Below are 17,062 nucleotides of genomic sequence, written 5' to 3'. Positions count from 1 at the left end.
AAGCTTAACTTAGTGCGTAAAAAAACAAAATGAAGCTCTTATAAGAAAAATATGATATCAACAATCATATTCAAGAATTGCACGTCTAGCTACGAGTATGTATATGAAAATAGTTACTTGACAATGAAGGCTTTGCCTATTTTTTAACATTCTTACTTAAAGCACAAATTTAAATTACTATTATAAGAAAACTTTATCATTTAATTTGAAGCATATTAAGAGTGAAAGTTCTTAAATTTTAAATTTTGATAATAAGATATAAATGAGTATATGATCAAAATCGTCTAATTAAATTAAATTATTACACTAGGTAATCAAGTACACAACATTAATCTCCTTATTACAAGAAGCAAATTCCTAAAAATCAAGTACACAACATTAAAAAAAAAACTAATTCTAGTTATAATGATGTGAAGGTGTAATCTTGATAACTAAGCCAGGAAAAACATCATCAGGGTCATGAATATGAGGATTATTCTCGACAATAAAAGGGTCACCACACTTATCACTAATTGTGTGAAGTGTCTCACCTTCACCAACCACATAGATTTCATCACAATATGGTCGTTTGGACAATACGAGGTTTCTTTCTATGATGTTGTGGTAATGATTTTGATGAATCATAGATGTGTCTCGAAATATACATAGAAGTATAAGTGCTACAAGAACAATAGAACAATACCATGAAGCTGGATCGGCTATGTCTTTTGAATTTAGAGAGATCACTCCTTTTCTTGAGTGGAAAGAAGCCATGATGATTAAGAAATTGAAGAGAGAAATTAAGATTGATGAGAGAAAAGAGTGCTTTGGAAATTGTTATTATAAATAAAGAAAAGAAGAAAAAAGGAGGGGCATGATAAGTGTGAGAGGGTTTTGGCGGTTACTAAGAAAAAGGGGTTGAGGTGGGTAATATTGAGGAAGATCATGGTGTTTACGTCAATAAACCACATTCTCAATTTAAATTATAAATAAAATAAAGTACTTTTCTTATTTTTCTTATTTTTAGTTTAAGGTTTTTAAAATCACATTCTTTTGGGAGACAACTATTTTCTTAGTGTATTTAAGGATTAACTCAGATTAGGAAATGTCTATAATTTTAGATCCTATATTTACATTAGAATTTAAATCACGATTCGAAAGTCACCCGGTGTTAAAGTTACATTGCATTAACGATCTTGAGACTTGTATTTGATCTACACCACAAACGGTTATTTACCGTTAAATATTATCTAATAGTTCCTCATGTTTTAGGCTGGATAACGTATAACTTTTTTAACTGTCTCTCATGATATGTTTTAACCATAATTTACTTTACTCTTTTGTTGCTCGCTCACTGACTTGGTTTTGGAGTATTAACCTTTCAAGTCAAGAATCTCTTTCATCACCTCACCAATGCATTTATAGTTCCTTAGCAGAATAGTGGCGCCGTCTGTAAGAAACGACTTCCGACTTCCACAAATTCAACAATCAAATCTCTCAGATACATTTATGATTCCTTAACGAAATAATGTCGTCGTCTGTGAGAAACGACTTCTGATTTTTACAAATTACACTGAGCTCACTTGAAAAAGATGATGACAACCGATCTAGTTGCTAAAGACACAACATGTTTCCCAACTTCGAGATCTTTCCCTTTCCTCTCAGTTGATTCAGTCGACGACGAATAATCTATTGAGAAAGAACCTCCACAATTAAGCTCTCATAACTCGTTGATGGCGAACGAGAGACATGAAAATGATATACCTATTTTAGGGTTTCGAGACAACAAGAAAGTGGATGAAACTTCTAATGTGAGAGTTCTACTGGTCGTAACCACCACCGTAGTGAACCATTAAGTATAAAGAATCCTCGTTGATGACGGGTGTAACACCCCAATTTTCGTATTTTTGTTTTTATTTGAGTTAAAATTAATTTTATTTAATTATTGGTGTGCTTGGATATTTTTGTGGGATTTATGGAGAGTCGTGAAAATTATTTAGAACTTTAGTTAACAATTGGAATGTGGATATAATTTAATGATTATGTGTTGTTGAATATATTTCCATATCATACTTGTTGTGTTGAGGTGATGAACTTATTGGCAATGTACACAGTCAGAAGTGAGGCTGGTTGTGAATGATCATATTTGCATGGTGTTGTTGAGCTAATGCATCATGGTTTGCGAGCTTCGATTAAGTGGTGAGCTTTGGTTAAGAAGTGGGAACCAAGAGCGAGTATCTGATAGTAAAGGGATCAGTGAAGTGTTACTGATTCAGTAGTAGGGATTAGTGACAATTATGGTGGGATCTAGTTCAGAAGTGAGGACCAAGAGCGACTAGTTGATTTCAGTAAAGGGACCAGTGAATCGTTACGAATTCAGTAGTGGGGATTATTGACGATTATGGTGGGCTTTGGTTCTGAAGAGGGGATCGGGAGCAAGTATGGAAGAAAACCAATAACATATCTCTGATGTCCAAATCAGTACTGCATGCATGTAGAGTCGAGTAGTGGATACCTTCACATACATACTTGCATGTGTCATCGAGTAATTGTTATGATTGTTTATTATTGTGAATAAGTGTGTGATTGATGATTGTGATGAATATGTACCATTTCTATGTTTTGCATCATTAATATATTTGAGCGTATTCTCACCCCTATATGTTTGTTGTAGTGTTTGTGCTTCTCTGGAGTATATACAATCAGATATAGGAGTAACTTCTTGAGCTAGAGGACAGTGTTGCAGCCTATTTAGGTATTTATCGTTCGGGTTTTTAGTGGAATCACTCTGATATGTAGCACTCGGGACTAGTTGTATATATTTCGTTGTTACATGTCTTATTCATTTTGGAGTTGTTGAACCACTTTGTTATTTGTTTGTTGTTGAGACGTTATATGTCACACTTTATTGTTTCCGCTGCTTAGTTCACAAGGTTATGTTTTGTTGGTTTTTATGTTTGGTGAAACATGCATGACACTCTAAGTGTTGAGTTAAAATCGAATTATTTGACTAAATATTGAGTCGAAGAATTGGGGTGTTACCTAGCGGTATCAAAGCAGGTCAGTCCATTAGGCCAAGTTGTGAACTAGTTGTCATCCTTTGTGCGTGACATATATGCGAACATTGTCGGCTTCTTGTTTCGTTTAATGTTATTTGCTTTACTGTTTTCGATTAGGTAACTTGTTTTTGCTGATTGTGCAGAAAGAAATGGCTAGAGGTAGAAATGATGAAGCAATTGCTGAATCTCTTCAAGTAGTGGCCCAGGCGATGGCTCAGGAAAACACGACTTTACAAGCGAATTAGAATAATCATAATGGAAATGGTGATGAATCTCGTGGGTTAGGGAATTTTCAGAGGAACAATTCACCTACCTTCAAGGGCATTTATGATATGGAAAGTGCTCAGACATGACTCCGAGAGATTGAGAAGATTTTTCGGGTTATGGCTTGCACTGATGCCTATAAAGTGTTGTTTAGTACTCACATGTTGTCAGAAGAGGCTGAATATTGGTGGGATAATGCACGTTAGAGAATGGAAGTTGATGGTACTGATATTACTTGGGTTGTGCTCAAAACTGAATTCCTAGAGAAGTATTTCCCAGCTAATGTGCATAGTAAAAAAAATATTGAGTTCCTTGAACTGAAGCAAGGAAACATGATTGGTGCTAAGTGTAAGACCCTAATTTTGACCCTAAGATCCCTCATGGCATCATAACATTGCATTTGCATCTTGCCTCAAGGATCATAGTATCTTGGCTCCTTACCTTTGGGTGGGAACTCTTGTGAGTTTGGTTTGAGATCATCAAGCATGCTTGAATTGTATATTATTGCTTTTCTCATTTTATTTACTAACCAAAAGCACAAAAATATGTCACTAACATCTTTTGTTGGTAGCCTGAGCAATCACAAGATCTAAAGCTTCTAGGAGATCCTATGTGCATTGATATGGCCAAGGGAGGTTGAAATAAAGCATGGCAATGGTTCCCAAATCTCACATCCTTCAAATATGCCTCCCAAGTATCTCAATTCATCATTTTGATCAAAGCAAACCAAAGAGTTTGAGTTTGTTTCCCAAGGAAACCCTAACTCATCTGTGTACCAATTGTGCCTTGCTCATGAAGCAACCTCAACCTATGATCAAATGCAATCAAGGGAAGTTATTTAATTCATCATTTCATGCATATTTGGACTTATTTGAGTGTCCTAAATCATCAATTCATCAAGATATGAGGTGTAGACTTGAGAAGTTGATCAGTCAATTCATCTGACTATTTTGAAGTACACTGAGACCTAACTTTTGATGTGTTTGTCAAATGAAGATGACACCAAGAGAAAAACTGTTCTTAAGAACCATATGAACAACTTTCATGTTCATTAAAAATTGATTTTAAGCTTGTAAGGTCATCATCCATTTCAAGACATTATAGGTCATTTTGACTGAAACCCTAATTTTGGGTCAACTTTCCAAGGACATAACTCATTCATTTTTCATGATTTTTAGGTGGGATCAAATGAATTGGAAAGTTTAAGATGTCTAATTCAAATGTTATGTTGAGAAAAAAATTCAAAATCTTAAAATAAATACATGTGATAATGCAAAACATTATAGGTCACTTTGGACCAAATGCATTGAAATGTGAAAAAGTCCAACTTCAAGTGCCCATAACTTCTTCATCAAAAATCCAAATGATGCAAAATTTAAGTCCAAATTGATTGTATTTAAAATATCTACAACTTTGATGTTGAAGGTTTTGTAATTTGGAGCTTACATCATTGAAACATAAGGGCTTGAACTTTAGCCATTTTTGAAATTCTCACATGTACATGTTTTGCACCCTACACTTCATGACCACTTTTCATAAATTTCCTAGTTTCAAATGAAGTTTTGATCAACATAACAAATGATCCTCATGCAAAAAGCTTTCCAACCATTACTCATAAGGTTGTGTTTCAAGTATGGACATGGCATTTTCAAAGACATGAACATATTGGTGCAATTTTGGAAAATCAATTAATTTGCATTGCATGAGCCAATACTACATAATCTACACGTCCAATTTGTATATGCTGATAATTAGCTGCCAAATCCAAGTGGAATTGGGCCCTCCATGCGCCTGTACAAGCCTATACATGGAGGCCCTTTCCATTCATGCAAGCATTTTGATCATGCATTTCGGCCATGTTTTTGCTATAAATACAATGCTCATGCCTCTCATTTCAGCAACCTAAAGGCGCCCTAAATGCTGCACGACTAATCCCTCAACCACACTCCAAAGGAACTCACTAATTTTTCTCTCAATTTTCAGATCTGAAATTCAATTGCATTGATTGTTTCTTAGATCTAAAAGTTCCTAAGCCTTGCTACCTCATTCCCTAGAACAAACTGCAAGCATTAACTCCAAGGAATTGTGCTCTCAAACTCTGCAAATCAGAGGTTTACTTCAATTTTCATTTCCTTCGAATCTACTCATATACTGCTTGGTTCTTGCTGTTGTTGTGTGATCTGAAGTCCTCTTCATAGAGGCAGTCGATTTGAGCTTTAAATTTTTAAATTCTAGCAAGTTCAGTTGAACACCATAGAAATTCCATCTCTGATTTTTCTCAATGTACATCACCCCAGCTTTCGATTGGTACCTGGATTGTGGCTTTTCATGCACATTTATTTCTCTGCAAATTTGAGCCTCGCCAGAAGCTGGCCGGAGAAGATAGTGGCGCTGGTCACCGTCCCATCTCCAGATTAAATCTGAACCATCCATTTCCTTTTCCAGATTCAATCCAGGCCACTCAATGTTATGACTTATTTAATGGCACTATGTGATTCAGTTGACTAGTGTATATGGTGAACGCGCACATCCTGGCCACGTGATGATCCACGTCAATTAATGAAAGTGCATCAGACGCTCCACGTTTTTTCATCATTTTTAAATTCTGATTCTATTTTCTTTTATTTCTTTTAATTCCGTTTCATTTTAAAAATTCATATCTCCTTCATTATTGGTCCAAAAAATGTGAGACCAATTGCATTTTTCTCCTTTTAATTTCTAGTTTCTAAAAATGATTTTTAATATTTTTTTATTTTATCATTTGATATTTTTTAGGAATTTTCTCTTTTCTGCTTATTTTTAATTCATTTTAAATAATTTTTGATATTCAAAAAATACAAAAATATTTTTCCAACCTCTTTGAATGATGATAGATCTATGAAAAATATTCTCATCAATTTATTAATTGATTTGAGATTTATTTGAGATTTTAATTCAATTAGGTTATTTTTTATGCATTTTAATTGATTAAAAATAGTTTCTGACTTCTAAAAATGCTGAAATTTTTTGTCAAACTTTGTTTGACCTTGTTGAACTTAGGATAATTCACTTGGACTTTTCAAAGTTGATTTGAAGTGAGTTTGAAGTTTGACCTTTCTTTATTATTTTAATTCAAGTATTATTTTACTTTTGAAAAATACCAAAAAATATTTTATTTGTTTCTTGACTTCTAATCTTCATTTTACTTCTGTTTACTATTGTTTGACATTGATCTTCTCTATCTTTGATCAATTCTTGTTGATTATTTCATTTCATTTCCATTAATGTACTTTAATATTCTTCTTCTTCTTCTTCTTCTTTTTCCTTTTTGATCAATGAGTTAAAGATTGGTGGTTAGCCTTGATACATGGGAGGTTTAACCTTCCTTGATTCAAATCTAATTCATCTTGATCATGAATCAAGTGAATGGCTTTGCATTATGGATAGGTTGCTTCCTAATCAAGCAAAGAACCTAAATCAATACAATATCATTTCTCATCTTCTTTTTGGCATGGCAAGTTGTAGGAGTTTGATTCACTAATCAATATCTCTAACTTGTGTTGTTGCCTACATTATTATTGGCCGGCCTCAAATAGTTGTGACTTCTACATAAGTCCAATTACGATTGCTTAACATAGCGCTAAATTGCCTTATGGCACACTAACTCTAACACTAACCATTAACCATTAACATTTAATTCTTGCTCTTTACAATTATGCAATTTACTATTCTTGTACATATTATTCATTTGCTTTTTCCTTTGTTCACTTGAGCACATGTTTATGTTAATGCAATTTTCCTTTTGCTCACTTGAGCACATAATTGTGTATATACTTTTGTGCTTGTGTTTTGTTTGATTATTGTGAACCAAATGCCAAATGGACAAAAAGGACTTAGACTTTAGGACATTCCCTATGCAAAATTGGAGTCAAAGAGCAACTAGGCATTGGGCCTTTAGAGTGCTATAAAAGTCAAAGAGCAACTAGGCATTGGGCCTTTAGAGTGCTATAAATGTTGAAGAAAACTTTGAAAGGACCAAATTCTAAACTCCTTCTTGCTCATTCTTTGTTTGCTTGATAGAACTTTTTGATGTGTGTGTTCTTGTGCTAGGGATTCCAACATTGAGCCTAATTGAAGAACCATTGTCATGAGCTTCAAAAGAGAAAGATACAAGAGTTATTGGGGGATCTCCTAAGAGCTTGCTTGATTAATTTGATTGCTTGAGCTTTTACTTATTTGCTTGCATATTCCAAAGGATGGGAGCTACTTGGATCATCAATATGATCTCAAGAGAGGAACTCCATTTGTGGTCTTGTTTCTTATCCTTCATCTCTTGTATGATTAGGACTTTAGCCATTCTTCTTCTTCCCTCCACTCTAACCCAAGCCAAAACTTTTGTGCAAACATTTAACATTTGTTTTCAAACATTAGAAACCTAAGCATTATGCTTTTGATTTTCATACTTTCTTTTCATAACACTTATTTTGAATTGAATCTTTAAGTCAACTTTGACCATATTTTATAAATACTTTTCATTGGTAAATATAACCTGTTCAAATACTTTTTGTGGTTTGAATGGCCATTTCTTATAAAAAACTTTTCATAACCTTTAGCTATTAGGTTTGAGTTATCCTTGAGGTAGATATAATACTCACCTATATCCTTAGTGATGGACAATGAGTCTTCCATGCTTATTATAGGGTTAACCCCTCACTAGAATGTTGAAGTTATCCTCACATAGTGGATTTGTGGTTTTAGGTTGAGTTTTCTCCCTTGGATAACAAAAGACCTTAAGGCTTTTGGATCAATCAATTCACCAACTCACTTTGAGATTATTTTTTTACCCCGGAACTACGAGGTTTTGATCCTAATCTTTTTTAAGATGGTACGTAGGCAATGGGTTTATCCATTTAAACACAAATTGTAAATAACTTGTATATTCTTTTCTCATCTCTCCAATCATGTTTGCACAAATAAATTTTTCACAAAATACCAACCTTACAACAAGTGTGAAAAGGGCTCCCTAGGAGTACCTAGGATGTTTTGGGTGCTTAACACCTTCCCATTGCATAACAAACCCCCTTACCCCGATCTCAGACATTTTTACTAGTTTTTGATTCGATAAAACTATTAGGTTTTTGTTCGCTTTCTAACCATTCCTTTGGATAAATAGAAGTGCGGTGACGACTCGACTTTTATGGTTTACTTTTGATTTAGTCAATAAATCTAAAGGTAACGAATACCCCGCTACACTAAGTACACTGCTAAGTTAGAATAGCTAGTGGGATTTTCTCCACACTATAATGGTGCGGAAATTGTAGGGTTAAAGTGCATCAAGTTCGAAAGCGGTTTGCTTCCTGAAATCAAGCAATTTATTGGTTATCAAGAGATTCTTCGATTCGCTGTGCTGGTGAACAAATGCATGATATATAATGAATATAGCAGGGCTATATCTGCTCACTACAAGAGTGCTAGTAAGAAGAATAGTGGAAATCAGTTTTGTGGGAAACTGTATCTGACTTCAGATGATAAAGGGAAAGAGAAGTTTCAACAGAAATCTGCAGGCGGAAAAGAGATAAGTTGTGCAGGTGCTCATAATCCTATAAAGTGTTTCAAGTGGGGAGAGTTGGGTCACCGTGCTAATGAATGTAAGAGTGCAGGTTTGAAGTGCTTCAAATATGGGAATACAGGTCACCATATTGATGAATGCATGAGTAATGTTCCGACTTGTGATAACTGTGGCGAGCAGGATCACATCAGTATATAATGTCAGAAACCAAAGAAGACGTCGATTACTGTTGCTCAGACTAATGGTAAAGTGTTTTCTTTGAGTGATGCAAATGTCTTGAAATTAGATAACTTGATTCAAGGTACATGTTTTATTCAAGGTGTTATGCTGATTGATATGATTGATATTGGTGAAAATCATTCATTTATTTCCATTGAATGTATTAACAAGCTGAAACTTCAAGTGTCCTCTATGAATGTAAGTATGATCATTGGTACCCCAACTAATGGTTCGGTGACTACTCGCTAGTATGTCTGAATTGTCCTTTGACAATTTTTCGTAAAGACTTAGGGATGGACTTGGTCTGGTTGCCGTTTGTAACACCCTAATCTCCGACTCAACATTTAATAAGATAATTCAAATAAAAATCCATATTTAGAGTTTCACGCATGCTTCACCATAGCATAAAAACATCAATCACGAAATGGTCATGTGAAAATAAGCAGCGGAAATGAACAAATTCAAAAGTCTTAACAACAAAGCTCCAACATAAATAAAGCATAACACAATAACGAATGACATCTAATCCCCAATGCTACATATCAGAGAGACTCCTCTAAGACCTAATGATAAAAGCTAAATAGGCACCGACGTCATCCTCTAACTTAAGCTGCTACTATTGTACTTGATTGTCTGTACTCCCGAAGAACACAGATGTCATAATAACAAATAAGGGGTGATAATACATCTAACAAATGTTAACGAAGAAATTTAGAAAAACATGATAGTAATAACGAGTTATGAAATATCTCAATCACACTAAAAAATAATCAATTAGATAACTATGCAAATGCAATGCAAATGCCACCAACTCCTTCTCAAAATGCATGTGGTACCAAATCACTAAGATGAGAGGTGTGTTACCGATTTTCCCTTGTCTCCGGTCCCTTTCTAAACCGTGTCCCTATCTGGAGGTGAGACCGCCATAGTTCCTCTCTCAACCAGACCATCACTGGATCAAAGTCCTACCTATCTCCAAAATAAATGAAAGCATGATTATGAACAATACAAATATGTAACAACATCAACATCATAGAATCACAAAACATGGATATCAAAAAGTTCCACTCTTGAACCCATAATTCACCATTCACATGTCATCTTATAATCCCTCTCTGGATTACTATACTCAAATCACCAATAAATGCCTCACTATAATCTCTCTCTAGATTACTTTGCTAAAAAAATATATTTTAAAAACAATTTCAATTATTTCTCCTAAAAAATGTAAACTTATATTATTACCTTAAAATTCAACTCATCAAAATACTCAATAAACTCAAAATGTCTAAAAACTCGTGATTTCTCAAAATTCTCAAAAACTTATAAGTTCTCAAAATGTCTAAAAAAGGTAAAATGTTCATGAGTGATAACCCTACCAGGATAATGACAATCAAATTCCTAAGGTCACCAAAAAGACTCTAACATAAAAAATGCTTAATATTATCACCGAAGAACTCCCAAACTCGAAAAACTCCAGAAAATACCCGAAACTAGAAAAAATCAAAAATGCCCGAAATATCAAAAAAGTAAAAAATGCCCGAAATCGGAAATTACCGCAAGAAATGGCCGACCGTCGGTCTCCGAGCGTGCAAACCACTGTTGTCGGGCGACCAATGGAGCACGACCTGGCCACCCGATCGCAAAATTGAAAAAATGACGATCATGAATCGCCGCTCGCCGCCTTTCCGGCGCGGCCAGACCGTCGCCGTCGTGCTACCACCTGTCGTTGCCACCCTCTTAGCGCAACACAACTTCCCGACTGTCGCTACGCGGCCCGCCGCGTGACTACGATCACGATGATCGTCAGCCGCCGCCACTTCGGCACGACCCAGACGTCGTCGCCACGACGATTTCCCCTGAACCGATTTTGACTTTTCCCAAAAATATCCAATTTTTCAAAAATAACTTTTCCGATTTTGAAGTTTCTGCCAAAAAGTGTTTTTTCCTAAAATAAATCAAAAATTAAGTTTCTTTGTATTTGGAAAAATTTCTGAAATCAATCGACTCGGAAAACATTTTGAAATTCTAGTTATCAGACTTTGGATGTCACACTGGTTGTTATGACATCCAATTCTGCACAGACAGGGATTATGCAGAACTTAACAGTAAGTGCAGTAAATAACACAAGTAATTGTTCACCCAGTTCAGTCCAACATGACCTACGTCTGGGAGCTACCAAGCCAGGGAGGAAATCCACTATTAGTAGTATCAATTCAAAGCTAAACTCACCCGTTTACAACTTATCACTTAATCCCTACCCAATGCAATTTCAATCTTACACTAAGATCAGAGTTCCTACTCACTCCCCCTCAATCACCTCAGTGATATTAAAGACACTTTGAAGTCACACTTCAAAAACAACTCTTGATTATGCTTCACAGCTTAAATCAAGATACACAGCACTCACGCTTAAAAGCTTTGAGTGACACAACACTTACAACTCAATGAACACCCTATGCCAAAGCAATCATCTACTTGATAATGGCTTGGCTTACAAGATACGTCTAATACTAGACTTACAAAAATACAGCAGTGAAGTATGATGGACACACTAAATCTTCACGCCTCAAAATCCCTGAAACTGAATGAAGGAACGCCTTCCTTTTATATTGCAGTGTCCTGGGCTTTTGCACCTGTATTCTCCTGAATTTAAGGTCACACAAGTTCCCATAAATTCAACATTTAGGTTACTAACAAATAGGCTATTTGTTAGGTTCATTGAATGTAGCTTGGTTGTTGATTTCCTGGATTTTCTCTCAGCTGTTGAATCCCTAAAGAATAGCCTGAGAAAAAGCTGAAACAGAAAACTGAACAACCTACAATTTAGCATATGCTGTCAGGCATGAATGTCACGACATTCAGCTTGACATCAAGGTCCATATGCTGAGTCTGTTTTTCCAGAAAACAGACTGTACAATTTTGTTGGCCTGTACATGATCAAAATGACCATACTACAGTAACAGCTTACATTAATAAATGTCAAAGTGTCCAACTTAACATTTACACATTTGGCCTTAAGTTAGTTCTGTTATTCTCTTGAAGAACAAACTAAGTTACATGCTGAAGTATAACAGAACACCACTCTGTCTAATCTTCAGCAGCTGCTTTCAATGATGAATGTCATAACATCCAGTTTGACATTCAGTCAGTAGGCCTTATGCCAGGTCTGGTTCTTCCTTGATAACCAGACTGCACTTAAATACTAAGTTCTAACAGAACTCCTGCTGTTCTATTCCTTAGTATCTGTTGACAGGTATGAATGTCACAGCATCCAGTTTGACATTCAATAAATCCTGTGTTAGCTAGTCCTGCAGTAACTACAATGTAGTTACACGTACATGTCATGACATCAGTCAAGACATTGGTACCCATCTAGTGTTTTACCATATAATGCAGCCAATTAAACACCTACACGTTTACACACTTATAACTAACCCAAACTCATATCCAAAGACATACTTATAACTAATCCAAACTCAATAATATTATGTCAATCGAATTCCACACACACCAACATACGCCAACAACTTACAGTCATATAACCACACCCTAACCACACAACAACAAATATTTTATACCATTCAATTTTAACAACAAACTCCTTACACCCCAACCCCTTTAACAAGATACCACTACCAACCACCACCACAACAAACGACATTTCGACAATCCCTTCAATACACTTAAATCCCTAAACCAAGCTTCGATCACTTAAAACCCCAACAACACAACCTTAACCTTCAATTCCCTTAATAACCTAGAACATCCACACATAATGACTGATATATCCCTTTAATTGACCCCATTTACCCATACACCAATACATAACTAACATAATCCCAAAACATTTTTGCAATGATGGATGTTGATGTCTTGAATTTTAGTTGTGAGGGTTTACCAAATACTTTATCTGAATTCCCAATAATTCGTACATCCTCTCACACATCACAACATGTCCAAGATTCATCTTCGAACACTCCACCATCTCTTCCAATTCGTCCAGTTCGGGAATTAGGTTGTGGCAAACGTCAACCCAAACTTCGCCCATGTGGAACCAACAATCACCTATTTTGACAACATTATTGATTAAGTTTTTATTTTTTATTGTAACTCCTTGATCATATTTAAGTATAAATTTCTTCATGAGTATTAATCATGTATTTATCTATTTTTTAAAATTATTTTTAGAATGTTATTTCTTTTCAAAGGGAAAAGATAATTGATAAAAATAATTTTTAAAGTTTTAAATTAAGATATAAAAATAGTTAACTATTTTTTAATTAAAAAATTGAATTAGTTTTTAAAATAATTTATTATTAGTAAAATTAATATTTTAGTATTATAATTAAAAAACAATTAAGTAATTAATTAATTAAATTAAAAAAAGAGTATCAACTGAATGGAGGAAGGTCCTCATGGGCCAACAATCCTTTGTCCATCTACTTTTAATATATAAAAGTTAATTACCACCATAATTACTTAATTACCCTAATTACAATCCATAATACAGCTACTTTCATGTTCCTATAAGTAATTTCATACTAAACTCTATTTATACTACTAAAAAATATTACCGTTATTTTATTGTTGTTGCAATCTTATCATTCCAAAATGAAATCAATATTCTGAAATCAAATTAATTATTATTGTAGTTTTTTTTGCCAAATATTATGGTTACTTGATTTTCTTTAAATGACAAAATGAATATTTAATTGTATAATTATATGTTATTAAATTATAACTTTAAAATTAAAAATAACTATTTAATATAGTTGATTAATATTAATTGAGTAATTTAATATTATTGTTAATTTACCTACCAATTAATTTAAAATTTAAATAGTATATTTATTATTTGATTTGATTTGATTTAATTGAGATCCAAACTCTATAAATTAAAATCGGTTACTTATTATGAACAATAATATAGGGTCATTCCAATGTCAATCTATTATTAATTGAATTTTATATAGATGTAATTTTGCAATAACACGCTGGCATATTGAATCTTATACCGCTGTTATCTTTGCACTAACATATTTTATCCTTTCAACAGAATAATTATAGTAAATACGTACATTCTGTATACCGAATTATAATAAAAATGTATTAAATCAAAAGCAATAAAACTGTTTACAGTAAATAAAAATATAGAATAACATCTTAAAATTCTATTCTATTTGATTATTCATTTACTTATTACTAATTTATTTATTATATAAAAATATATCAAATAAAATTTTAAATATATGTTGTGTCATTAGCATTTATTTCAACTTTTGATTTATTATTGATTTTTTATTTCAATGAGTTTTTCTTTAAATATTTATGATCATGAAGAAATTAGACTATATTTTTATTTACTGTAAACAGTTTTATTGCTTTTGATTTTAATACATTTTTATTATAATTCGGTATACAGAATGTACGTATTTACTATAATTATTCTGTTGAAAAGATAAAATATGTTAGTGCAAAGATAACAGTGGTATAAGATTCAATATGCCAGCGTGTTATTGCAAAATTACATCTATGTAAAATTCAATTAATAATAGATTGACATTGGAATGACCCTATATTATTGTTCATAATAAGTAATTGATTTTAATTTATAGAGTTTGGATCTCAATTAAATCAAATCAAATCAAATAATAAATATACTATTAAAATTTTAAAAATATTCTTATCATATATGGCGGGTAAATATCAATAATAATAATAACAATAATAATAATTAATTGGTAGGTAAATTAACAATAATATTAAATTACTCAATTAATATTAATCAACTATATTAAATAGTTATTTTTAATTTAAAATTATAATTTAATAACATATAATTATACAATCAAAACGATGTTATATATGTGTAACATCAAAGGTTGAATCATTTTCAGCATTTTGCCACACACCTCTATCAAATTTATATACTCTTTTTTTTTCTTCAGGTTATTAGGTTTGTAATTTTATAGTCATCTAAATTTGCAGTTACATTAATTTTTGATTTTTTTTTCAGTGAAAATGAGTAGAAAGGTTGATTCTGTGAAAGACATCAATGACTCAAAAGAAACTTGGCGTCTTGCTGTTCGAATAATGAATGTTTGGAGTGTTGTGAACAATAAGGGTATTGAACATTTGGAGATGATTGTTATGGATTCCTTGGTAAATTGCTTTTCTTTTTTTAAGTATAGATTTTTGTATGATAGTTAGTAATTACAACAAAATGCTTTTTTGTATAACATATAAAAAGAAGATTATTTTCATTTTGTTAGGGTGATCGGATTCAGGTCCTTATTCGTCATGACCATTTACTGAAATGGAAAGAGGTCATTCAGGTCCTTTATCTTTACTATTACAATTATATTGTTTGCTTTTTGAAATTAATATCATTTTTTATTTGCTTTTAGGAAACTTTATGTGTTACTGTAGCAACCACATTGAAATTTGCTATCTCAAAGTATGGATGGTTTTATTATGGCTGCACAAGGTGTTCTTCGAAGGCACCTAATCCTGAAAAAGCTTATGAATGTTCATGTGGGCAAAAAGTCGAACAGCCTATACCAAGGTACATATAATCTAGATGAATTGCAAATAAATTTGGTAATGGATTTGTTATTAATCATATTATTTTCTTCGTTTAAAATACTATAGGTACAAGATTGAGATATATGTTAGCAATGGTGAATCAAAATATCGATTTGTATTCTGGGATTCCGAATGTGCTGCTATACTTGGAATGACTGCTGAATTTATGCATAACTCTATGGTGGAGGTACATTGTTATACATAAGTTAAAATGTTAATAGTTTATCGAGTTGTAAAGTTCAGATTATCACTCATGGTTGATATTTTATTTTTCCATTAGAATGGAGAAGATGATCCAATGGTTTATCCTGATGAGCTTGAAATGCTGTTGAATAAGAAAATGGCTTTTAGAGTTAAGGTGCAGCCAACGTTTTCCCAAGCGTCTGTTTGGAAGCTTTGTGATGATGAAGCCTTTGTTAAAGAGATTGAAAATGACTACATAGTAGAAGACGTATAATATTCACTTAATTCATGTATTATTTAAACATTTAACAAGTATAATAAATATTCGATGTTTCAATGTGCAGAATCAGTCTAAAACTGAATATGCAAAGTTGGTCCCTAACAAAGAAAATTTGGAAACTTCCGCAGTAAGTATCTTCATTTGTTAACATAATAATTTTCTATGATAAATATTGTATTATTATAATTCATTTTATATCTAACAATTAATTTTTTATATTGCAAGCAAACATTATCTGCATCTGGTGAAAATGATCCAGAATCAATCATTCTAATGACTCCGGCTAAGGATGTTGTAATTGTTGACAAGGGTGAAGAAGTTGATTTTGAAGCGCCTGACGCTACGCAATTATCAGGCACCAAACCATCCAAGAAATTAAAGATAGAACCATCTTCTTAATTAGAATTTTCGGAAATTTGATATTGAAATATATTTTATGAACTTTTTAGCACCAGAATGAGTTTAAGTATGAAGTTGTTAAGAACATGATATGTTTTGGTTGTAGGATGTGTTCTTACTTTTTTGAAGTGTTTATTTTGTGGGATTACAATTGACATTTATATTTCATGTATGGTTTAAAGGATGATAATGAGTATTTAATTCATGTGTGTGAAATTATTCAAAATCCTATGTTGTTATGTTGAACATTGTGTTTTGTGTGTTCTTTCAACTACAAAATTTATATGAGTATCATATCTTCAAATGTTAATAAGTATTTTAGATTGATAACAAAATACGTTGTCATCTTATGAAATATGTGTATACGACTAAATTATAAATAGATTATTGCATGTCATGTTTGGTTTCAGCATGCCTAATGGTGTTAGAAATTAAAAAAACAATTACATAAAAATTTATTATGAAATCCTTCAAAACTAATTATAGAAACAAATTTTTTTACAATTTTTTTCAAAGTCTAATACATATGTTAAAATTGCAGGT

General features: G+C 32.8%; 1 protein-coding gene across 1 annotated transcript; it reads left to right on the top strand.

Annotated features, from left to right (window-relative positions):
- Positions 1 to 3,511: 3,511 nt before the first annotated feature.
- LOC127137814 (uncharacterized) lies at positions 3,512 to 16,519 on the top strand. Its single transcript, XM_051064237.1, has 4 exons — positions 3,512 to 3,650; positions 8,603 to 9,040; positions 9,137 to 9,267; positions 16,346 to 16,519. Exons 1-4 carry the CDS (start codon positions 3,512 to 3,514, stop codon positions 16,517 to 16,519), a joined length of 882 nt encoding a protein of 293 aa, XP_050920194.1.
- Positions 16,520 to 17,062: the final 543 nt, after the last annotated feature.

The sequence above is a fragment of the Lathyrus oleraceus genome, chromosome 4, assembly GCF_024323335.1.
Source record: "Lathyrus oleraceus cultivar Zhongwan6 chromosome 4, CAAS_Psat_ZW6_1.0, whole genome shotgun sequence".
Taxonomy (NCBI): Eukaryota; Viridiplantae; Streptophyta; class Magnoliopsida; order Fabales; family Fabaceae; genus Lathyrus; species Lathyrus oleraceus.
The sequence above is the reverse complement of the archived record's forward strand: the minus strand, read 5'-3'. Positions and strand labels throughout refer to the sequence as shown.

Excerpts from the sequence above, each read along its gene's own strand:
- LOC127137814 (XM_051064237.1), top strand. The coding sequence starts at position 3,512 with ATGGAAGTTGATGGTACTGATATTACTTGGGTTGTGCTCAAAACTGAA. Across the intron at positions 3,651-8,602 it reads AAACATGATTGGTGCTAAGT|GGTTAAAGTGCATCAAGTTC; the intron begins GTAAGACCCTAA and ends CGGAAATTGTAG. Across the intron at positions 9,041-9,136 it reads TGGCGAGCAGGATCACATCA|ATAACTTGATTCAAGGTACA; the intron begins GTATATAATGTC and ends TCTTGAAATTAG.